At 31.8% G+C, this 25016-nt stretch overlaps 1 protein-coding gene across 2 annotated transcripts in view; it reads right to left on the reverse strand.

The window, feature by feature from the left end:
• Window positions 1-2842: 2842 nt before the first annotated feature.
• Window positions 2843-25016, reverse strand: part of LOC129948219 (neuropeptide Y receptor type 2) — a 42899-nt gene continuing 20725 nt past the window's right edge. For both annotated transcript variants that reach the window (XM_056059127.1, XM_056059128.1), the window contains exons 2-8: window positions 17967-18119; window positions 17649-17851; window positions 16993-17141; window positions 14419-14540; window positions 14111-14337; window positions 13772-13963; window positions 2843-4098 (exon numbers count right to left, since the gene is read on the reverse strand). In XM_056059127.1, coding sequence (XP_055915102.1) covers window positions 3205-4098; window positions 13772-13963; window positions 14111-14337; window positions 14419-14540; window positions 16993-17141; window positions 17649-17851; window positions 17967-18030 — 1851 coding nt within the window. In that variant the 5' untranslated portion in view covers window positions 18031-18119 and the 3' untranslated portion in view covers window positions 2843-3204. The remainder of the gene's footprint in view (window positions 4099-13771; window positions 13964-14110; window positions 14338-14418; window positions 14541-16992; window positions 17142-17648; window positions 17852-17966; window positions 18120-25016) is intronic.

A 25016-nucleotide genomic window follows, 5' to 3' on the forward strand; every position in this document is an offset into this window, starting at 1 on the left:
ACTGAACTTTGAGACTTCTGATGCATAATTATTAAATTGTTTTCAAGATGAAATACATTCAAAATTGACTTGTCTTAAGTTTACTATAAAACAAACCAATTGCTTAAGCTTCATTATAGTAAAAAGCTTATTTTTGTGCATGTAATTCGGTTTGTAAATAGGGTGGTTCAATTTTTATTGTTTGAAATTTTTTCATGGCATTATTAATTTAAATTTTTTCTTGAATGGAATTGCAAAGACCCTTTGTTAACTTCCCAAGAAAAATATCTTGAATAAAATTTTTGTATATAAGCTTTTTATTTTAAAATAAACAAAATAGCTTACACAACCAAGGTCAAGTGCCTTACAACTATCAGCCATACGAGTAATGTCATTAATAGAAGGGACCTACAGATTTTATTTCGAATCGAAATGGCTTTTTGAAAAAGCACTCTTGGAGAATTTTTCAATTCCTAGGAAGAGGCCGTACCTGTGAAACTTTAGTTAGCATAAGACTTCTAGCATGTTAGTTCTAACACCACGCCACGGGTGCTCCTTTTTTATTTTAATATACTTACAATGTCTTTTATCGAAATCTTACAAAAGCTGAAAAGTGTTTGTGTAAAGTTTCCTTTTTTGTATCGTTCTTGAAACTTAATACTAGCATTTCCACAATTTTTAAACTTTGAGGAATCATTGTTATTTATTTAAAAGGACTTAAGGGAACCATACAATAATAACGCCTTAAAATATAAATTTCCTACGCAGTAAGTTGTTCCCGTGGCATGATGCGTTGGACTGTCATGCCAGAGGTCTTGGGTTCGATCCCTGCCTTTGCCATCTTAAGTTTTTTCACAGGTACTGCCTCTTGCGAGTACTTGCTCAAATTTGCCGTTCGTATTAGGCTTTAAAAACTGTAGGTCCCCTCCATCCCTGACAGCAGTACTCCCACACAGAAATGGTTGAGAGTTGTAAGTCTAGGCCCTAGTTCTCAACGGACTGTTGCGCCCATCAATTTAATTTAATTGTATTCAGTAATGAAAAAGCTTCGGTAAACCTATGATTTTTTTAAATACTTAAAATGAAATCTTCCAATAAGTAGTTTAATTTTTTATTAGAGAGTATTGACACTTTCTACAATCTTATTTTTTTTTTTAAATGTTTTTTCGTAATATTACTGAATTAACGATTGTTACGTTCGTTTCTTAATTGAATTTCAAAATACTGGAAGCTTAAATTTTTCAGACAAAAATATCCATAGTAAATTTTATCTTCTTTCTCTGTTACTCAATTATATTTCGAATTCTTCGTGTGTTATCTTCATGTTTATTTCATTTCAATAGAAGAAAGGTTATGTTGTTGCTGCATTTTCTTGCCTAACGTTCTACGAATACTAAACATAATTTACTGAAATGTACCCATACTTTTCTCGATGTCGTCTTCTTAAATCGATTGAGCAAATTACTCAATTTCATCCCATTTTAATTCAGTTATCAAAGGGATACATTTTATCTATTATTTGTTTCACTTGTAAGGATATTTACCAAACCATGTTATCCTTGGTTTATACGTCGATTAATTTCCTATTAACTTAACCCAAACGTGTTGTAGGGTAAATTTTACATAGCAAGCAGAAAATGATAACAAATTTCTTTAAAATGTTACTTATGGGGCTTACTAACAAAAAAATATAAACACTGGTCTTAGTATTATTTATTAAATTAAGATCAACTTTTGAACCTATACCTTACCTATGTATGTACATTCCCTTTTGTATTGCCTCAATCAAAAGTAAGTAGGTGGTGTTTACTTCAAATTTGACAACAATATCTGAAGTAGATATGTTATGAACCTTCAAAGGAATAATTTAACCTTAAGGGTAAAAATAAAGATTTCCAAAAAAACAGTTATAAAGAGGTTGCAAAGAACGTTCACCTGTCTTTAACAATTTTCATAACACAAAACTCTGTATCCTTGAACGATGATTAAAGGTTCCTAGGTTGCACCTTGGTAAACAAAATTATTTTGTTATTTTTATGCGTACAAAAGATTATTGTAAGGCTAATATCTTTGATTGGCAAGATTTGCTTTAATAAAATCTTAACGTGGGATGAACCTTTCAAAAATGATTTTGAAGATATATTTGGGAAAATGTTACGAGCATAGGTTAATAACACTTTTTTACAGTGAAAATTTGATTGTAAATTGAAAAATAAGATGTTTTAGCTAAGACTATTTAGATGATTTCATGATACTTACAAATTTTCCAAGAACTCAAAAATTTAAACTTGTTCTCAATAAAAGTAATTTATTCAACTTTCACTTGTTATTTTATTCTGTGGCCAATTTTAGAATTGTTCACAATATTCTGTGGTATTTGGTAACTCAAGGTTATTATATTGAGTACTTAAAATTTTGTTCAACAAATCTTCGATAACTTTATAAAGCTGAAGATTTTGTTTGTTTGTTTGCTTGCTTGCTTGCTTGCTTGTTTGATCATGTTAATCTCAGGAACTATTGGTCCGATTTGAACATTTCTTTAAGTGTTGAAAATAACATTTATTTAGGAAGATTGTATGTAGCCTATAATACGAACCAATAAAGAATGCTTCGAAATTTTGTGTATCTTTTGATAATTGAAAGAATATATCTAATAATGCAAGAGCCTTAAGAAATCGACGAAATGTAAGAGTTATAAGTTTTCGGGAAAATAAATTGATATAAGGCCTACACAGAAATATTTACAACTTTGTGTTTAAGTTTTTGTAGCCCAGTTTTAACTTCGAAGAAAAAAACAAGCTTACCTGCTTTATGCGCCCTTTGATGTGTTTTAAAATCAAACATACCCAAAAAATACTCCATTGTTATTAATAAGTAGTAAATATATTTCTAAGATTTTTACAATTATATTATTAAATTTACAAGAATTATTTTTATTGTAAATGTAACCTTATAGTTTGTTCGATTCTTTATGTTTTACATCCTTATTTTTTTGTGTATAAGGACTTTGAACTGTTTTTTGTTTCCATTTCACTTGTACTTATTTTTAAATTACATATTATAAAATAACACAAAAATATACATACATTCATGTTTTTTTTTATTTTTGAAAAGATCTGATACTGTACAAAAAAAATTATAATGAAATTCGTTTTCATTTTCTTTTTTTTATTTACATTTTAAGATCACAAATATAATTTACATTTATTTTTATATATTAATTTATTAAAAAATCACAGTTTTAGATATTTTGTTTGCTTTATTGAGGAGCGAATAATCTTTCATTTCTACGCAGGAATTCCTTAAATCCTGTTGATGGTTGTTATTTCTGCTAGAATCGTTGAAATAAACCGTTTTGCCATATTTCTCATTACCGCATTGGACTCGTGACACCTCATTAAGGATGCACGTACCGTCACATTCAGTTTGGCTGCCCAATTCGTCTGCACAAATGCACGACCCAGTTCCGGTGCCGCCGCTGGAGTCACCCTCGTTGTCGTCATCGTCGTCGTCGCGGTTGTCGCGAACATGAACACTATTAGCAGTGGTTTTAAGTGTTTTGGTTGTGGCATTTATCTGATCGCTTGGAGTTGTCATCGTTATTGTTGTCTCAATTGAAGGACATAAAATAGCTTCATCGTCGGTGTCCTCGATTACGTTCGGATGCAAAGGTTTAAAATCATTCCTCCGCCAGTGATAAACTGTTGGTGGTTGTTGGACACCGCCGCCGTTGTCACCACCACAGCCACCGCTACCGCCACCGCCACTAGGAATCTTAAAACTGTTTAGACTTCCGCTGCGGTGCAGTTTTCTCGTGTCGTTAAACGTTATCACGTTATAGCCGAGTTTTGTGGCCTTATTGGCACTTTTCATGCTCCCACTTCTGAACAGGGATGTTCCATGATGAGGAGGATGTTGATGGAAATTCGAATGATTAAAGTGGCTCGTATGAGGGTTTAAGACATTATTTCGAAACCGTGTCGATGAATTGCCATAAGTCGAGCGAATTGAACTGGCTCTCGTTTGAACGGACACATTACGGTCCTGGCTATCGAGGGTTGTTTGGAATTTGCAAATACACATTGAAAAGCGTTTGTTGAATTCACGTTTGAATTTTTCCTGCAAAAAAAAAAACAAAAACTATTTAAAGTTTAAGGCTACCAATAACATATTTTTTTGAAAATAAGTCTTTCGAGGTTTATTTTTAATATCCTTTTTTATTTAAAATATGTTTTTTTCTTTTTTTTTAAATAATTATTAAACTACGATATTTCAAAAATTCTAAAACCGAATTAAATTCATATTTAATATTCAGGATGTTTAAAACCCTCAACTATATTAGCATATTATATCTTCATATGATTTAAAAACAGACATTTATTTTAACAAGGATTTTATTCAGTAACCCCAAATAAGGTAAGTGCTACTTTTATTGATGAAATAGGGTTCTAAAATTATACAAACTACTTTAAAGGCAATTCATGTTAATTTTACGAAGGTACCTATAGTGATCTTAACAGCTTAATGTTTTTTAAACTAATGTATGTTTTCAAATTGTAAAACCCTTTTTAGAGTCTATAAAATATTTGTCTACAAGTATATTTGTATCATGTGTGTCCTTTCATTATATTCATTATTTCATTGAAATGCTTAACCCTAAGATTAATACCTTTTTGTCAACCCCATCATACCGTTCCAAGGATTCTCAACTTGACCTTTATCTTTTAAATGTAGCTAGATATAATAAAATCTACGTTTCTGTGGTGCTTCCTTTATGTCTAATAAATTTCCCTTAGCCTCAAATATGAAACCCTATATTTTCACAAAATAGCTTCATACAAAAAAGGAGTGAGTTTTGCTTGGATTTATTCAACCCCATACCATTAAGAGGAATTAGTCAAGGATATCAAAAGAAGAATTGAATAATATAAGACCAATAAGGTGGCAGACAAACAATACAAGATAACAAGATACGGATACGAAACAAATAATATACAACAACAAAAACATAATATTTTATTAAAATGAAATTTTCCGGACAGTTTAATATACCTAGACATACATACAAAGTCATACATGAACAATGAACAGATGGTTGAATCTATGTAAGTATGTATATACTAAATTGAGTTTTATGATCAATTTTTATTAAATAAGGATTTGATTGTTCTGAGTTTCTGTTGGTTTTTATTTTGTGTCCATAGCTATATAAAAATAAATTCCGAGTCTATATTTCAATAAATATTTGTATCGTTATATTTTATGAAAGATAATGTCGTTCATTGATGTTATTAAAGTCATCTTGGTGAGATTTGATATGGTTTTGATGTTGTATGGTTATTTTTATATTATGGCCAAAATCGAGAATTTAACTTATGTTTTTATAACACTATACTTCTTGCCTAAACGGGTAAAAAAGGTTTAAATTACTTATGGAAGATAAAGTGTAACTAGCGTACCCGTGTAGGACCTCCCGCAACCAAATTTTGTTTAAAGTTCAAAATTAATTATATATATCAAGCTTTATGTAGTTAGTCTCAGTCTTATTATGTATCTCAATCTTTATAAAGTTAGTCTCAGTTTTTCTTCCTTTTCAAAAGATTTGTAAAACTGTTTTTAATTATTGCTCAAATACTAATCGTTATCAGGCAAACATTCAGTCTTTTTGACATTTTCACACTACAAGCTGTGAAAATAAAACATGGCCACTCTTAAGGGTTTTCACACATCCAATTCCATAAAATGTATCATAGATCATTAAATTGGGTTGATGCCTATCTACCTCTTTCGATCATCTTAATGTACCTACATACCTGTTTATATAAATCAGAGCATAGACACATAATTTGTTCTTATCATCACAATCTTTGTTTTACATCCCGGTTCCTCCAAAATAAAACACTCAATTTCAAACCAATAATTCACAACTTCATCATCTACGGGGACGAAGCATTTATCTTCGATTACCCTTTTAGTCTTGAGTTAATATGAGTTGTTGTTTCCAGTATGGGGAATCCCTGATATACAGAGATGTACTATGTTCACATTGTCTAAAAAATCATTTTGAAATGTCCATCCCATAGTTTTGTTAATCCTTAAAACGCTCTTCCCGTAAGAAACAACTCATCAAAAATATATTAAATACAGGTAGACTAACTTTTCGAGTGAACTGGTTTGTGTATTAGATATGTTCATTCAAATACACAAACCTTTTCTTCTGATATATTATTTTCCCAGTATTTCTTATTTTTTTACGTCACATTGGTATAAAAAAAACGTATGTGTTAAATTCTTAAATCCAGCATGTATTAACATTTTCAACAGATAGATTTTTTTTTTCAGATTAAACATTTTATTTCTTAAAATATAAATAAATACAATAAGAAAGAAAAGAAATAAGTTTCAAAAATATTTTCATAAAAAATAGAGTTATTGCCACTCTAAGAAAAATTTTACATTTATTAATTAAAATGGATGGGGTGACCCTTAAAAGAAAATTTAAAAAAGAATGTAACAATATCATAAATTTATGTAATGCATACAGAAATTAAATTAAATTGAAGTTAAACATTTCAAGAAAACATCAGTTAGAACCATTTACAAAAAATTCAATACTTTCATTATCAAGACTAAGGAGCCAATAATTAACTTGTTTCATAAATAACAAATGAAAAGTTTGCATCCTAATAGAATGGGGGATTCTATTAAATATCCGACATGAGGAAACATTACAAACATTTCTAAATGCGGTTGTTCGATACACCGGTATAGAAACTTGGTTTAAAAAATGTCCACGTAAAATATAAATATCAATTATTCTAAAATTAAGATAACTTGATCTCTTAAAGAAAATGTTTTGAACTTTATAACAATACATATATCTCACTGAAAGAATTTTTAAATCTTTAAATAGTAGAAAACTAGGTTACAGGCGAGGCTTACCACATATTTTCTTCAGAACATATGTATTTTGTTATAATATGAACCTCCCCAACAAGAAATTCCATATTCAAGTTTGGAATGAAAAATGCCATAATGAATTTTAAGTAGCAGTTTGGAAGAGCAAACTTAACGCAGAAAGAAGAAGTTTCTAAGAGAGCACCGAAATTATTGTCTAAGATTCTCTGTGTGGTTATAAAAACTCATTCTAGAATCAATTATTAATCCCAAATACTTGAATTTATTAACTTTTTCTAATTCAAAGCATTTATCACTACAGCTCATGGAATCCGTAAATGTTATGGAAGTAACCATAGGATTACAGGTGCAGTTAAAAAGCTTTAATTTTGGACACTCAGTAGCATGGAAAAAGAGATCAGCATCGACAATCTTTTGGCCAGACAAACTGAAAAACATTATCTTGGTTTTAAAACTTATTATCAATTTGTGCTTTGCAAACCAGATTCTTAACAAGCTGAGATCCCAATTTATATCCGATATACGATTCAGACAACTATCTGTACCATACGAAAAACCAACATTATCTGCCAAGGCTGTCAGAGAACAATTAAAAGGCAAACTGAATAAAGAATTAATGAATACCAAAAAAAGCATTGGTCCTAAAACCTGAACCTTGTGGAACTCCCAAATCGAATGTCTTTGTATCACTCCTAATACCATCAAATTTCACTCTTTAGGTGCTTAAATTTTAATAAGATCTTAACCAATCACTAATGAATCCTCGAAACCCAGCACTTTCAAGTTTGCTAATCAAAATTTCGTGATTATCCATGTCAAAGGCTTTTGATATGTCAACAAACAATCCAGATGTATTATTTTTTGTATCAGACTTACAAATATTTGGAAACAGAAATGTAACAACGCATCTTCGGTTGATTTATTGATTTGAAAACCAGACTTAACATTAAAAAAAAAACTTACTTATCGAGGGCAACAGTGGTATAGGCCTATAGTTACCCAGATCATCAGTTGCCCCTTTCTTGAAAAGTGGCAAGATAAATACTTTTGTTAAAGATATGTTCCAAAACATCAATTTATTTTTTGGTACATTTTTCAAACAAACATTTGAAATACCATCATAACCAAAAGAGTTTGAAGTTTTTTAAGTGCCAATTAACTTTAGAATCTCTAAACTAGATATAGGCTCAAACACAAAACTTTGGCTTTGAGAAGGTTCATTTCTGAATGGACTATAAAGTGTAAAAGATGGGTGACTAAAACTAGCTTGAAGATTAAGTAAAATTGTTGAAAATTATTCATTGAATGCATTAGTAATTGCAATTTTATCTGAGGCCACACGACCATTAACATTGACAACAGATGGTTGTTTTTTGCACTGAGATTTATTAAGTAAACTATTCAATATTTTCCATTAATTTCTAATATTTCCTTCAATTAGATTGAATTTTTTTTAAAATAGTTATCAGGAGAAATAGGAATTTCCTCCTTTAATTCAACACAAATTTTTTAATATTTAGTTTCTAAATTCTGACTGCTGTTGCGTTTTAAACCCTTTTTTTAAATTTGGTTTTATACTTCACTTTTTTAAGCAAACTATACTTTAAAGGCTTATTAGACTTTTTCGGAATGGTATCAAAAGAAGCATCAGAAATGTATCTACAAAGGATATCATTAAATATGTCATACGATTTGGAAGGATCACTTTCGGCAAAAACTTCTTCCCAAAACTCAAAAGACAAATTAGTTTTAAGCCTACTAAAATCGATATTTTTAACCAACCTTCGGGACTAGAATCAGAGCAAATACTTTCCTTCCCTATATCAATAAGAATGCCAGTCTTGGAATGATCAGTTATTCTGAGGTCAAAAACACATTTTTCACAGGAACTGATTGAAGGAGCGAATCGGTAATAAATATGATCAAGACAAGTTCCAGATCTCGGCGTAGTTATCTCTTTAACAAACGAAACAAGTCCATGAGAACCTTACAAATCAAGTTAAGTTACCACGAACTCACTACTTTCTCAAGTATCGATATTGAAATCACCCACAATTAACAAATTATTTGATTTTTCATTATCCAAGAAAGTTGAAAATTCTTCCATAAAAACTGTACTGTTAAATATATGAAGTCTATAAATACATAATATATTAAAGATTTGTTTATTAATTTTGACGGTAATTTTCAAAACATCCGCACTTTGAAAATATAATTTCAAAACTTCAATAACAACAAAAGCTTGATTTACAAAACAATCAACACCTCCGGCTGCATAATTCTCATTTGCATTCAGATATAAATCATAACCTGGCAACCCATAATCATTTTTCTCACAATTATAACAAATATAAAGCTAAAGTGCCTTCTTAAGAACTCATAAATGTACTTTTACCTATTTTTGTATAAGTTGGTTAGTTAAATCAAAAGACACAACATACAACAACTTATGTATGAGTATAGGTAGATGTTTAATCCAATCCGACCAATATTAGATTCTCTTTCTTTTTTTTGAACTCATGTTTAAAAGTCTTATCGAAAAATACCAATTTTCCACTTGTCATAATAATTTCGTTGCACCATACTGAATCTTTTCTTATAAATATTTAGCTTTCGCTTGTGTCGTTTTTGGAGAAGAATTTCCTGACAAATGTTTCAGATACCATTGTGTCATCGAATTTGTTGGCCTTGTCAGATCAAAATCATTTGGAAAGTGAATTATGGCTTTTCAATTTTCAATTAAGTTATGTGATAGAATTGTTGAAAAAATAAATATTAAATGAGGGATGTATTTTTCAAAGATTAACATCGAGACATTATGTATTTTCCATTTAACTTTCACTAAGAGAAGAATCTTGAAAATTCCTATACACAAAAAATAAGTTCAGCATCGATTGACATTAAATATGTTATTATCGAAAAACGAAAATTTGTTTTATTATTTTTTGGAACATAAAATTATAATGACTTAAGACTGAAGATACAAAAAATTGGAAACTTTTGTTGGAAGAAATTTTATCTCACAACATTTTCCTATTGTTGATAAAAGGTAAACCAGGAGCAATATAATTTTATTTAAACATTCTGGTTTATTTTTCTTGTGGATAATTAACCGAATTCTTTACTTCGTGGAACAAATTAAAATTATAAGCTACGAGTAAATAACAATACGAGTTGGTAAACCAAGAAAAAAGTAATTTTTCGGTGAAATTAAAATTTTATGATTATTTTAATTTTTCCAGACAAAATGCAATTGAGACGACATTTTTGTTTACACAAGATTGATTATAGACTGTCAGACAATGTTTATTGCTTTTTCATTGTTGAAATGAGCAGAACTGTGAGGTTTCTTGAGATGTTCAAATAAAAAATAGGTGTGATTTTAAAAGAAATAACAACTTCGTGAAAGAAAAAATTAGAAGTTCGAATTCAAAATAGTATTTTTTAACTATTTTCCATCAGTGGATTATGAGTACAGAGAACTTATAAATGTGCAAAAATATTGAATAGTTCACAAGTTATTTTTTACAAATTAAAGACAACTTTTAGACAAAATGACTTATGTTTCAAGCCCTGGTGATTGCAAATATACAAGGTCCAAAAAACCTCTCGTATTTTTAGACGTTTATATTTAAAGCTATTTATAGATAAAATGGTATTCCTAGTGCAGATAGGTAGAGGTCTGTTTGCCGCTCTTAGTAATCATATGGCGTGGCACGGTGAGCTTCGCGCATTTGTCGTAGAGGAATATATGGGAGCATTTCGCATTCGATTTCAACTTGGACGACACGATTTTGTTCCGGATAGAAAAACAATTAAAGTTTGGTTATCAAACTTTAGAGCATAGGGTTCTGCGCTAAAGAAAAAATAGTCTGGCTGACCTTTAACCGCAACAATGCCGGATAATGTGGCAGGTGTAAGTGCGTCTAGCCAGCAATCTCCAAGGCGTTCAGCACTTAAACATGCAGCTGCCCTTGGATTGTCTGATAGGAGTGTAAGACGAATTGTGCTCACACATCTTCATATTCCTTCCTACAAAATGATGACCGCACAAGAATTAACTGAGAGAGATTTCGAAACTCGCAGGGCTTTTTGTGAAGACATTCTTCAAAACATTCCCGTTGGTGCTGTTTTAATTTCGTCTAACGAGGCCCATTCCCATTTATCGGGTACTGTAAATAAACAAAATTTCCGATACAGGGCAATAGAAAACCCTCAAGAAATTAATCAACGACTACTTGACAGCCCCTACGAGGCAGTTTGGTGTACTGTTGCTGAATTTGGTGTGTTAGGTCCGTATTTTTTCGAAGAAAATGGGAAAAAGTTACAGTTAATGCGGATCGCTACTGTCAAATGATTGAGACCTTCCTCCAACCAAACTTATCAGTTTTTTAGGAATCACAAAGAAGTCTGGTTTCAACACACACTTCACGGCATTCACTAACCATTTTGAGAGAGATATTTCCAGGGCATCTTCTTTCTTTACGAAGAGACATTACCTGGCCACCAAGGTTCCCCGATTTATCACCTTGTGATTTTTTTTCTAAGGGGACATTTAAAGGCCCAAGTCTATACTCATCGCCCGATATCTTTGGAAGCACTTAAGGAGGCAATCACTCAGGAAGTTGCAGGCAATGGAAAACTTCCGGGAAAAGCTGTTTAAAACTAAGTAACTGTTTTATTTAATTTAAAATGGCATAGTATTTAATTTAAAAAATTCAATAAAATTTGTCTGTTAAATTGTTTATTTATTTGTCATTGGCTTTTAAAATATGGGAGATCTTTTTGCCGGACCCTGTATGTATGTATTTTATTTTGCCATTTTATACCATAATTGCCTTTTGTTTGCCTTTCTTCGCCATTGCTGTCTTTTTCGGTCTTTGTTTTGCTTTATTATTAAATTTTGTTAAAAGTATCTAATAATTGGTTTCGAATTAAAAAATTGGAATCATTTTCGCATACCGTTGAGAATATTTAGTTAAAAATCCAGCTTTTTGATCATTCGATTGTTGTTTCCGATGAGCTTAAAAGAGAAAAGGTTTTGTTGTTCGCAAACAGGCGCTGCACGCTGTATAAATGAAGAATAGTGGAAAAACTCTGCAAGGGTTGTACTCGAAACTGATTCACGTAACTTGCGTTACTCACGGTGTAAACAGAGTTTGTGAAAACATGCGCAGTCACAAAAGTCAAAAATTGACTCCTTCCTGTCAAACATATACAAAGTATTTCTGCCTGAAAATTAAAAAAAAAAGCAAAAGGGCCCACTACACAGGAGGTCTTGAATCAGAAACACGCTTCAGCTTCGACTTCGTCTGCGTTACGGTGGGCCTGCTTCGAGGTTGCTTTGAATGACATTTCTATTATTTCATCCCTCCAAAGAGCAAATATTTCGTTTGTTAACATTTTTTTTAAAAGCAGTTGAGCTGTCATACTTAGCAAATGTTCAGCAATTTTGAAGTAGAGCTTCCGTTTGGAGTCACATTACGTTATTTCCTTACGATTGTCAAATGAAACGTGAGGTTGAAGCTTCATTGTGATAGCATGCATTGAATTCCTATGGTTGAACTCGTAAACGTCAGACGAAGCCGAAGCTGAAGCGTGTCAGTGTTTCAGCCATTAACTGCCGCTTTCAATTTAAACAAAGGGCTAAAAGCGATTGAGCACATAAATTCTGTTATAAACGTCGACGTGGATTTCAAACTTCCAAGAAACATTGAAGTGAATAATCTTGAAAGTTTAAGATAGGATCCACTCGTTTCAGTTAAAGTTGAGGGATCATTTAGATTCTTCACAGCCTTTCTTGGAGACAATCGAAGAAGAGTGCTACCTGAGCACTTTAAAAAACTCTGAACTTTAATTTTTTTTAATAAATGCCTTTTCTTTGCCTTTTTAAGTATTTTGTTTTGCCTTATTTTAATTTCCTTAGGTCAACAAAATCCTAACCCTTGTTATATACGTCTAAAGTCTTTAGTACAGATAAAGATTATAAGGTTTTGACGTTTTCTTGGATATTTGAAAACTCTTAGTTTATTTTAATAATGTTAAAAATCATGGATTAGTCTCAAAAACATTTAAAATGAGATCAAAGTCATAATTTCCCGAGAAAGTAAAGCTATGTTCTTAAAAATTATTGAACGACATCAAGTTTGGAAGAGAATAGAGATCTAAAACTTGGCGATTTCTAAATACTTTGATACTTTTTTTCTTTTTAAAAGTAATCAAATAATCCTTCACCAATGTTCAAATCAAATCAAATGGGGTGGCGCAACAGTCCGTTGTGAACCAGGGCCTAGTGACTTACAACTCTCAACCATTCCTGTGTGCGAGTACTGTTGTCAGGAATGGAAGGGACCTACAATTTTGGGCCGAATCCGAACGGCTAGTTTTGAGAAAGCACTTTTTCATGACAAGAATTACTCTTGAAGGATTTGTCAATTCCTCGCAAGAGGCAGTACCCGCGAAATTATTTTTTTTAAATTAAGGTGGCACAGGCAGGGATTGAACCCAAGACCCCTTGCATGACAGTCCAACGCACTAACCATCATGCTACGGGTACTACCACTTCACCAATGTTACCCTTATAATTTTCAGGTATTAAACGAATTCATCTTAATAGGTTTTTTTTCCTAATTTTTCTGGACTATCAATTTAATTTCGTTACCTTTTTTCCTAAGTTAAACGATATTTTCTTTAGCCAATTACCAATTAGCAAAGCGGTAACCGTACTCAAAATTGTTCTTCGGGATAATTTTTATATACAAAAACTTTTTAAAGAGATTTATTTTCCCTTAATACCTTAATACAAAATTAATTAAAAAAGATAAATTGACATATGTATGTACTGTACATAAATATTGACACTTAATTTACTCACGTTGTAGATACCGTAAATAAAAGGGTTATAACAGCTGTTACTCATTGCAAGCCAGTCACAGCAGAACCAGATTATGTTGATGAAATGATACTCGTTTATTTCCGGAATTGTTACGTACAGGATATTGTAGGACTGCAAAGGAAGCCAGCACATACCAAACACCACCACCACGATAATTAGCATTTTGATGACCTTTTTCCCCCCGGAAGAGAGAGAGAGTGAAAATATAAACAAGCAATATTTAATGTCGGTTTCAGTTTTATTATATTTCTACGTTAATTATTAGCAAAAGATTGTATTTATTATACTCATAGTCTTGGTACGTATGTTGGTACTAACCTTTTTCTTATTTCGAAGTAGAGTTATGTCTCTGGAGTCTTGAGCATTGCCTGGCGCATGAGTTCCCCAAAGCTTTACGGCCATTTGAATGTACACGAAACTGATGACGCAAAACGGAACCAAATACTGTACAAACACCAGGGAGTAACGATACGTTTGTAATTGGTCGTCAGTTAAGTTGATATTGGAGCAGAAGTCACGTGACACATTCAGAATAACGTTGTTTTCTAATATCGTCATTACACACAAAAAGGTTGTAATTAAAAATCTTAATATAGCTTTTGAATTGCTTCCTTTCAAGTGCTTACCTCTAATCCGTTCGTGTAGTGTTTCAACACGAAAAGCAATTGCACAGGGAACAGCAAAGGCTACCGCAGTTGCCCAAATTGTTGCTATAATAATTTTTGATATGAATTTTGTTGGACGGGCTCTGTAAATGAAAAAAAATGAAAACATTATGAGAATGAGTTCTTGGCTGAAAATATGAAACCGAAAAGTAATTGACACTTAACACGGAAAATTCGACTTTTGAAAGGTTTTATTGGTGTGAACAGAATTAATAATCTGTCAAGGACATTCTCAAATGATGCCAATGACTTGTTGCCAACTATTAATTTAAAAAAAAATGGTAAATCGATGGATTTCTTGATTTGATTTGATTTTCAACTTAAATTAAAGCTGTAAAAATTTAAAAAAGGGTAAAATGGATTTTAGACAAATTGTTTCTTATTTAGTTTTTGATCTTTATTCAAATGGTTTAAAAAATTCAGGCTCTTATCAATGAACATTATAAAAGTTCTTCGGCTTTTTATAGATAGTCATATTCAGAGCGAGATTAAGGGAGACATTTTAAAATGCAGCCCCAATATTTATGTTCCAGTTGACAAAGAATTCCAAAATTCAGTCAAATTTTACTGGTTAAAACTAATAAAGTCCGTTGGGAACTAGGACCTAGTGACTTACAACTCTGAACCATTCCTGTGTGCAAGTAATGTTGTCAGGAATAGAGGGGACCTACAGTTTAAAGCTGAATCGGAAAGCACTTTTCATGACAAGAATTACTCTTGGAGAATGTGTCAATTCCTTGAAAAAGGCAGTTACAGGGGATCGAACCCAAGACCTCTGGCATGACAGTCCAACGCACCAAATATCACGCAGAGGGTACTGAGTGACTGTTTGATTTCAGAAGAAATCCCGAAATCCATTCAAAACACCGTCAAACAAAAAACAAAACAGCAAAACGTCTCAAGAAGCTACAAAGGAACACCCTATTCTTGTTGATCTTTTTACTCAATTAAGTTAAACGAAAATATTTTCAAAGCTTAAAAGATATCAATTTACATTAAAAATTCCATTTATCAGAAAAACTTACCTAATTACAGGTTTAGTATACTGAACTGAACTAAACTGAACAGTACCTTAAGTCTTAAAGGTATTTCATCTTACTTTTTCTTTTTTTGTTTGTTAAGATTCCAATTCAAACCAACCAACCAGAATTCCGGATTATCCAAACAACCACCATCCCTCACTTAACGAAATTACTTTATTACTATTTGATGAACCTAACGCCTCTTGAAAAGTTTTGTTCTTTCCGAAAAAAAAAGTCACTCTGAAGTTTTAAATCTAATATCTCGGACCCTCGAGTTGTATAACTTCCTCTGAAAACGCTTCGATAATCTCATTTCACCATTTCACTCGAATACGATGACAACGATACGAGATGATGACAAGGTTTTATTCGGAAAAAAACTTATTCTAAATTTAATGGCTTTTTGTCTTTGTTTTGTTAAGTAGTGTATTGGGTAACTTTGTTCTTCATGATTTCGGGTAGATTCAAGGATTATGTAGGTACCTATAAAGGCTATCCATTGAATCGCCCCTGTGAGATGTCGGCAGGTCGGTTGGTTGGTCGGTCTTCAGAATTGCGTATTAAAGCATCCCCTTTGGGAAAAACCAAAGTCCCATTATTGGGATTAATTCAAAGGTTACTTCTTCTTATTCATTTCGTTCCATTCATTTTCTATTCATTTTTCGTGTTATCTTTTTAACACTGTAATAGGAGTATGATCCCTGGCAAAAAGATTAAGTCGTACTCAATTATATTTTAAATCCAAAGTCAATAGCCAACTGTAAGGCCTAACTCCTCTATTCAATTTACCATACCGCCGCCGCTGCCTCCTGGAATAGTTAATATTGACTCAAATATATGTAGTAGGAGAACGTGATGCTTTGCTATATTATTATTATTCGGATCTAGCTGGCACAAGGCTAAAGAGCATAGTCATTTCCGTTATTGAATTAAATAGGTACACGTACATATTTTGTGGTTTCAGTACCAACATGAATTGAATTGCTGCGTTTACCGATGTATCGCATATAATGCCGCGTCGGCCTAATGTGTAATTAATAAAACCCCAAAAACCCAGAGTTCGTGAAACTTTGTGCCAGCTAACGAATCGATTGTTTTCAACTAGGGTTGCCACAGTTTTAATTTAATAAGCCACAATATTCTAAAAATCCGTATTTACGAATTTGATTTTTATGTGATTTAAGGCGTTAAGGTGTTCTAAAGGAGTATTGCTGGATAATTCATCTTCTACCAATTTTTCGGTCAAGGGTTTGAATTCCTTGCCAACTGTTAACATATTATTTCTCTTTTAGTAAAAACATTGCATTTGAATACGTCTAAATAATGACAATTAAAAAAACCTGAAAAACTCGCCTATGTATTTGAAATATCACCAATTTACAAGTTAAAAGCATTTAAACAACTTTTAATAGTTAAATTATCCATTTTATGATTTTAACCTAGGTTAAATATTAAATGTTTGAAATTAAATAAAAAATACTTATGGCAACACTGCCCATTGCCCCAAACTTACCTCAACGGATTAATAATTGCCCGATGTCGATCAATAGCGATTGCGGTCAGTGTGAAAACGGATACGTTTACACTAACCGCCTGCACAAAAGGACAAAATGCACACATAAAGTCCGGTAGGGTCCAGCGTTGCAGAAGTGCGGCTTGGAACTGAAAATTTAAAAGCGAAACAATATTCAGCGACCGGTTTGCATAACACCATACGAAATAGATGTTTTTTTGTTGTTGTTTTTTTGGGAAATTTACGAAATCAAAAGGATTGAAATGGTGGATGGTGGAAGGAACGATTCAAATATTAAAGACCGGAAATTAAATAGCCAAAATAACAACAACAACAACTTCGACATGTAACGTTAAAAACAAAACTACAAATCGATAGTTGGAATAATGCCGGCACGTACCGCCAATTTCCGAAATGGCTTCAGCGGAATTGGCGGTGCAGCAGCGGTGATGATGATGGCATCGGCACTTGGCTCAGAAGCGCTTCCTTAGTCGTATCGAATGCATACTGCACTAAAAATGTACATTGTGTTCTAGAGCCCGATTTAGGTATAATAGCGGATGGATAACAACATGGAAGGAATGATGATGATGATGTTCATGATGATAGTGCAGCTTTCGGTTAAAATATATTACTATTACTATTTTGATGCTCACCTGAAACGGTATGCAAAACATTCCAATGATAACGTCGGCGAATGCCAAATTAGCAATGTACATGTTGGTGACGGTGCGCATTTGGCGGGTGGTCGCCACCACCCAAATGACCAGAGTATTTCCCACAATGGCTATTATGCTTATTCCGCCATAGAACACCGACAGCAGCGCCACTATCTCTGCAGGGGCTGAATACAATTTTTCTGCGAATAACAAAACGTAACATTTTTAGATGCAGGATTTAAGTTGTAATACGGGAGTCGTATGTTTGTTGTAAGCATAAGTTTAATGAATATTTAGGTTTGATGTCATACTAACCATATTCTTCTTCACCGAGAATTTCATCCGTTGCAGGGGCATTAACTGTCGGAAACTCATCCATCGTTGTCAAACGGGATTCACAGCGTTCCGTCGTCTACGTCGTCGTCCGTTATGGCATTAAATTTTACTTAGCTCTCGCTCTAGATTGGCCTGTAAAAATAAATCGCCGAGAAACTGTTACTGTTTTGTTCATTATTGTGGTCGAGTTAGAAATGATGGAGTAATAAAATTTTAACAGCGGTTTGAGTTTGAGTTTTAGTCCTGGCAATGGGAACAGAGTTTCCGTTTTTGGAATTATTTTTGTTTGTTGTTTTTTTGGACAGATTTTAGGCAATTCACTGAGGATTATAATAATTGTTATACGTTGAAATGGGTGATCATCAATGGAAACCAAATGTATGGAACTGGGAAACCAGTAACCACTGAGAAGTGGAATATTTCGTTTCGGAGCATTAATGTTTATTTGGAACGAGAATTGCTATGAAGAGAACTTAAAACAGATGTATATAGGATTTTATTGTTTGTTATTTTTAAAGAGAGATTTTTACTGGGTGAATATAAAAACTGGTAACAATGAAGAAGTCATGGAAATAATGAATTTCATCTTCATCGAAAAAATGGGTTATTATAAACCTTTACCATTGATTGTTTAATGTTAAAAGATAACAATTTCTATATTAATTGAAGGAATTGCATAAACTTTTCACAGTTTCATTTAGGACAATAGTAAATACACAACATAGGTCTAGATATTTTTGATATTTTAATATTTCCATTGGTGCCCATAAAAACTTGTACTTGAAAGTTGTTGCAATGAATAAAATGCCTATTTTAAGACCTCATTATAATGTATACTTATCAAGAGCTGAATTTCTTGTCCAATAAAATATTAGACACATTACATAATGTACAAGAAGTGTTTTGGTAATATGATATTTTCTTCGAAAAAAAAACAAGTTTTCATAACGCAATTGTTTAAAAAATAAAATTAGAGCAACAGTTTTAACAGTTTCTAAAAGTCTTCTAAGAATTTCACATCAGAATTTAAATAACAATACGGAGTAAGAAATTAAATAAGTTGGAACTTTTAGTTACCTATTTGTTTTCTAGATATTGGAGCAGAACAATGACTGTCGATATAATTTAAAAAAAAAAAAAAAACTATTTGATGCTTCGTATTGAAAAAGTATTCGCAATGAAGACTTTTTTTCGAAGACAAATGTTAAAATTTTCATTTTGACAAATTGGATCGATTTTAATAATGACTGAAAAAATCATCGGTAAGCAGATCTAAAACGTGGAAGAAACATTTGGGAAAAAGATGGTCTTAATTGTTGTCCCTTTTCTTTAACATTTCTTCATTATATCTTGAGGCAAGGATTTTATTTTTCTATCACTAAAATTAATAAAATGTCAAAATGAATCTTCCTTTATCCGTCTTTAAAGACTTAAAAGAGTGTAGGCAAAGTGAATTTTATCACTGTCTGTGAATGTGCTCAAGGCTAAAAATGACTGCTTTCATCGATGTTTATCAATTTTTTGTAATCATCTTTTTCATTTTCCAACGAATGTCCTCTTTTTGAACAGAACCGTATCCTTCTTAAATGCCTTTTATTGTTTGATAGAAAGTATCCATGTTATTTCACAGCGAACGACGACGACCCATTTATTTGTGATACTTATCTTGAGGAACTTAAATGGAACAGCTTTATAAAATGTATCGCTCTTGGAAGGAGAACATCATTGTTATCTACTCTCAAACTATTATCTAAGCTTTCAGTAATTGCTTTTCTTATTTTTAATTTAAATTACTTTAATTACCTAAGCACTCAAGTTCTGTTAAATACTATCAACCATAATATACTATCGATTATTTCCATGTATATTATTAATATCTTAAAAATCAATTACTAAATCACGTGCTTGACTTCGTATCTTGAAAACTTAACAAGTTTATTTATTTTAACTAATTTTAGGATAAATTTTTTGGACTTATAAAAAAAACTTTTCTTAACATAAACAATCAATCTTCTGTGATGCCTCACAATATGACACAACATAATATACCTAAAACAACACAAAAACTTCTAATTAATCAATTATACAGCTTTTGGCATACCTCTGTTATTTGTGGCTACATACATAGATACTGTATCTATCTTTTGTTTGTGACATGTAAGCCTAAATCTTATAATTTAAACAAACTTTCTTTTGTAAGTATCTTTTGATTCTTATTTCATGTCTTTATCAATATTATCTTAAAATAGGTAACGACAAAGAGCCGTTTTTGTTGTATAAGATGTTGAAAGAAAGAAAAAAAAAACTTTCATTCAAGTCAATAAATGGTTTATTATTATTTTACCATCATTCACCTCTCTGCACGCTTAACTTAATTCAATTTCTTGAGGTTGAGGCTTACGAAAATTTCACTGTCAGGTATAGTGGTAGGTAAGTAAGTTAAAGTAATATTTAAGAAGCTTACCGATGGCATACACAGAATGTTTGTGTCTTTTTGTGCTGTCTTCTAAGAAGGATTTTCTCCTTTTCTTTACACTGAGAAATAGTTTAGTTAAAAGTTTTTGTAAGAATGTCCTGATCTTCAGAAATATAATATACTAAATATAACTGTTAAAAATGTCATACTTTGGGATAACATAAATAAATTAAAAGCACGTGTTTTTGAAAATTATCGAAATATCAAATAAGGTCCAAGTAAAAACTTGACAAGTTTCCAAAAACTCCCGAAATTAGTGATAATGAATAATAGAGTTACTTTCAGATTGGCAACGATATCACCTTTCTATTTAGTAGAGTATTTTAAATCTTATGAAATCTGTCTGTTGTCTGTTGTTATTTTATTCCAAAATCCCATCTGCTAAAACATATAAAACAAACTGTTTTTCCTGATGTTTTTTTTTTTCATTTTAATCCACTTTTTCAGAAAGAGGTTAAGTAAGAAAATTTGTAAAATCCCATTCTTTAAAATCCCACCATCCTATTGTTTTCTCATATTAATCCACTTTGTGAGAAAGAGGTTTAGTAAGAAACTTTGTTAAAGACCCAATCTATTATAATCTCATTTTTTAAATCCCACAATTAGAGTTGTTTTTGTTTTCTTTTTAAACACCTTTTTGAGAACCTAATACTAGATAGCGAAATAACAATATGAGAGGTTGAAGTAATTGTAGCGAATGTTAAGGAACATAAAGCTCCCGGAGTTGATCGAATCCCAAATGAATTCTTTAAATATGCAACAAAAGATTTTCTTATGCATCTTACAAAAGTATATAATGATATCTTCACCACAGGAACGCACCGGATGCTTTTAGAAAATCTATTATTTTTCCCCTACACAAAAAAGGAGATAAGATGGACCCAGCGAACTATAGTATATCTTTGGTATATCTTTTCTTAACTCTTCGCTTAAAATATTTATGTAAATCTTAAGATGACGCCTCAAAAAATGGGTCGAAAGTAAGCCCCTTTTCAGTGAAGTACAAATTGGGCTCAGGAAAGGATATTCTACAGTGGACCACATCTTTAGCTTGACGAACATTGCTGAATTATATATTCGTAGGCGCAAAAAATGATACACCTTTTTCGTCAATTTCCGAGCAGCTTTCGATTCTATCGACAAAAAAGCCCTTATTTACAAGCTGTTTAGAGACGGTATATCCCTTAATTTTGAAAGGTTGATTGAAAACATCTACAAAGAAACAAGCTATAAAGTATAGGATGCGAAAAATTTGTCAGAGTGGTTTCTTGCGTTCGCTGGATTGAAACAAGGTTGTAATCTCAGCCCCTCACTATTTTGCCTTTACATTCAAGATTTGAATAATGAATTGCCATGTGGCATAACAATCGATGGGTTCCCTATTAAAATACTTATGTACGCACACGACCTAGTTCTGCTATCGGAATCACAGGATTTCCTGCAGGTAATGATCAAAAAGTTAAGGGATTACTACTTTAAGTGGAACCTTACTTTAAATCTCGAGAAATCCAAAACGATGGTCTTTCGGAGAGGAACTGGACCTTTGGCTGAAAATTAAAAATGGTACTATGGTGAAGATTTAATCGAAAATGTCATGAGAAAAAGCTATCGGCTTCCAAAAACGCGTTGGTACAGTATGGCAAAATATTTACGAAAATTCGGATCTCTTATTCAGCACCAAATATCGAGTGTTTACCGCAACGTCTCAGTCCATCATGTTGTATGCTGCAGAAATATGGGTCTAGCACCCTTCGGAGACCACTGAAAAACACGTCCGATTCTTTTTAAAACGACAGTTGTGTCTACCGGACACAAAACTGGGTTATCACCACTATTCCTAAAATTACTTAGATTTCATTTCAATTACATTGTTAAACTGATGAACAGCTACACCGATAAAATTGCTAGTTTGCAGTATCAGTCCTAAGGTCCCAAAATTCATGGTTTGAAGAATGGAAAAATTTAGCAGATTCGTGCGAAATACCTTTTGGAAAATGTTACAGAGTGGATACCTTTTCTCTGTAATTTACTGGAAAGGCTCCATTACAAATCAAGGGAAAACAACATAGAGAAGGCGAGAACCTCACTTCACAGAGAAATATATTCAAAACTCCAATATGATTTAGGACAAGCCAACTATTTTAATGACAATTATAGCTGTGAACAAATATCTTTCCTGTTTTGAGCAAGAGGAGAGTTGTTATCTTTAAACTTTATGCCACACCGCAATGACATAGCTCTGATTTGCTATATGTGAAACGAAACCAACCAACGAAAGTTAAAATATTGTAAATTTCATCGCAAAAAGTGGCAGAAATCCGACGACAAATACGGCAACAAAATATTTTAGAAGAAGTTGATCTTTTAGCGATTTTAAATGGGAAAAATTGGCAACAGCGAGCACAATTTATTAAAATAGCAGTAAACTATAGAAGAAAAATAATAAGTGAAAGCTTTTCAATTTTATTTAAAACATCAATTAATTTACAAAATTCAAATAAAAACAGTAAGCAAGGCTATCATCTGGCTGACGGCCCCTTTGGCCATGCCTTATAAGTCAATTAAAAATAATGATTTTGTAAAGTTTTTCTTGATAATTATATATAGTAGATATCTATCTACTTTTTGAGAAAGGACTTAGTAAGAAACTTTGTTAAAATCCCAATCTTTTATAATCCTATTATTTTAAATCCGACTACTTCCGTTGTTTTTATTTTGTTTTTAATCCACTTTTTGAAAATTATATATATTATAATCCCACTTTTTAAAAAATCCCACCATTACCGCTGTTTTTTATTTGGTTTTAAATCGACTTTTTGAGAAAGGGTTTAGAAAGAAACTTTGTTAGAATCCCAATACGTTAAAATCCCATTTTTTAAAATCCCACAATTCCTGTTTTTTTATTTTTAAACCAGTTTTTGAAACTTTGTTAAAATACCAATCTTTTATAATCCCATTTTTTTAAATCCGACTACTCCCGTTGTTTTTATTTTGTTTTTAATCCACTTTTTGAGAAGGCGTTTAGTAAGAAACTTTGTTAAAATCCCAATCAATTATAATTCCATTTTTAAAAATCCCACGATTTCTCTTGTTTTTTTTTTCATTTTAATTCACTTTTTAAGAAAGAGATTTAGTAAGAAACTTTGTTAGAACGCCAATCTGTTATAATCCCATTTTTTAAAATCCCACTATTAACGTTGTTTTTTTTTCTTTATCAATCGTTATTGCGAAAGGATTTAATACGGAACGTTGTTAAGGAATGGGATTTAAAAAGCTAAGCTAAACCGATTGTAAAATATGTTTTTTTATCAAAAGTGAGCTTCTAATGGTTCTTCTTAAAAAAAAAAAAAAAACAGTGATAAGAGCAACCAATTAAAAAATAACAATCAAATTTTATAATTAAATTATTATTTCTATAAAACCTTCACATTAAAAAATTTTTTCAGTGTAACTGGTTAAGTCAGCTCGTGACACTGTGGTTGAGGTTAGGTTTTATCAAATTGTCGAAGCTACGCTGGTATACATATTCAACATCTCTCAAAAATAAGTAATAAAAAGGAAAGAGTATAAAACCCCATTCTATACGCAATGTACGACACTAAGTACGCGCGTGTGTTTTTGGTTGTGTAAATCCATGATTAAATTTATGTTATGTATAAAAGAAAAGTTCGTATATTTTGAAGCTTTTCAATGCGCCACGTTTTCTTTATTTGTCATATTTGCGGTTTTCTTAAACAAATATCGATATCGAAGAGGCTTATATCGTAGCAACTGTATTTTTTCGGCTTATTGACTCAATTTGTATACGAATAACCAACAAAATACTTGTGTATTCTTCTTCTTCACAACAAGTAGATTACAATAATAATAATATCTGAAAATTGAATGGCAATGCCGCAACGGACGAGGAGGCCGGTTGTCGTCGTCGTGGTGGTGGATGGCGGCAGCGACGACAACAGAAGGTTTTCTTGTAGTTTCGGTTAAATAACTGAATTAATTAATAAGAGTAAATAACAAAAGAATCCCAAACCCAAACATACCCATATTGTTGTAGGAAGATATGGTATAAGGACAAAGCTAATATAAATAAGGAAACCACAAATATTTGAATAGAAGAACCACTTTCTTCTTATAGCAATAAACCTTAGTTGGAAAATGTTTATTGGAATGGAAAAAATATGTAAATATATTTTAAGTGAAATACTTTTCTCAACGTATGTATACATTTGACAGAACCAAAATAAACAGAAATTAATTTGGGCAAATAAAAATATAACCCATGACAATTTTTGAATACGAATCCGTTTTGCATTATTTTCGGTCCATTTCAACAAGATGATGTTTTCCTATATTCATTTTTGAATCTTCACAAATGACATTCTGGAAAAAGTCTTATTTTGTTGTGTATTTTAATGAGGTTCTATTTAAAGCTCTTAACAAAAAAAAAGTTATGTCTTCTTTTTAACGTCGTCGTTGTCGTTGTTGGAATAATTTATTCAAAACAATTCGACATGATCTTATCAGTCAACCTCCCCCCCATCCCTCTTTCCTAA

The sequence above is a fragment of the Eupeodes corollae genome, chromosome 2 (genome assembly GCF_945859685.1).
Source record: "Eupeodes corollae chromosome 2, idEupCoro1.1, whole genome shotgun sequence".
Lineage (NCBI taxonomy): Eukaryota > Metazoa > Arthropoda > Insecta > Diptera > Syrphidae > Eupeodes > Eupeodes corollae.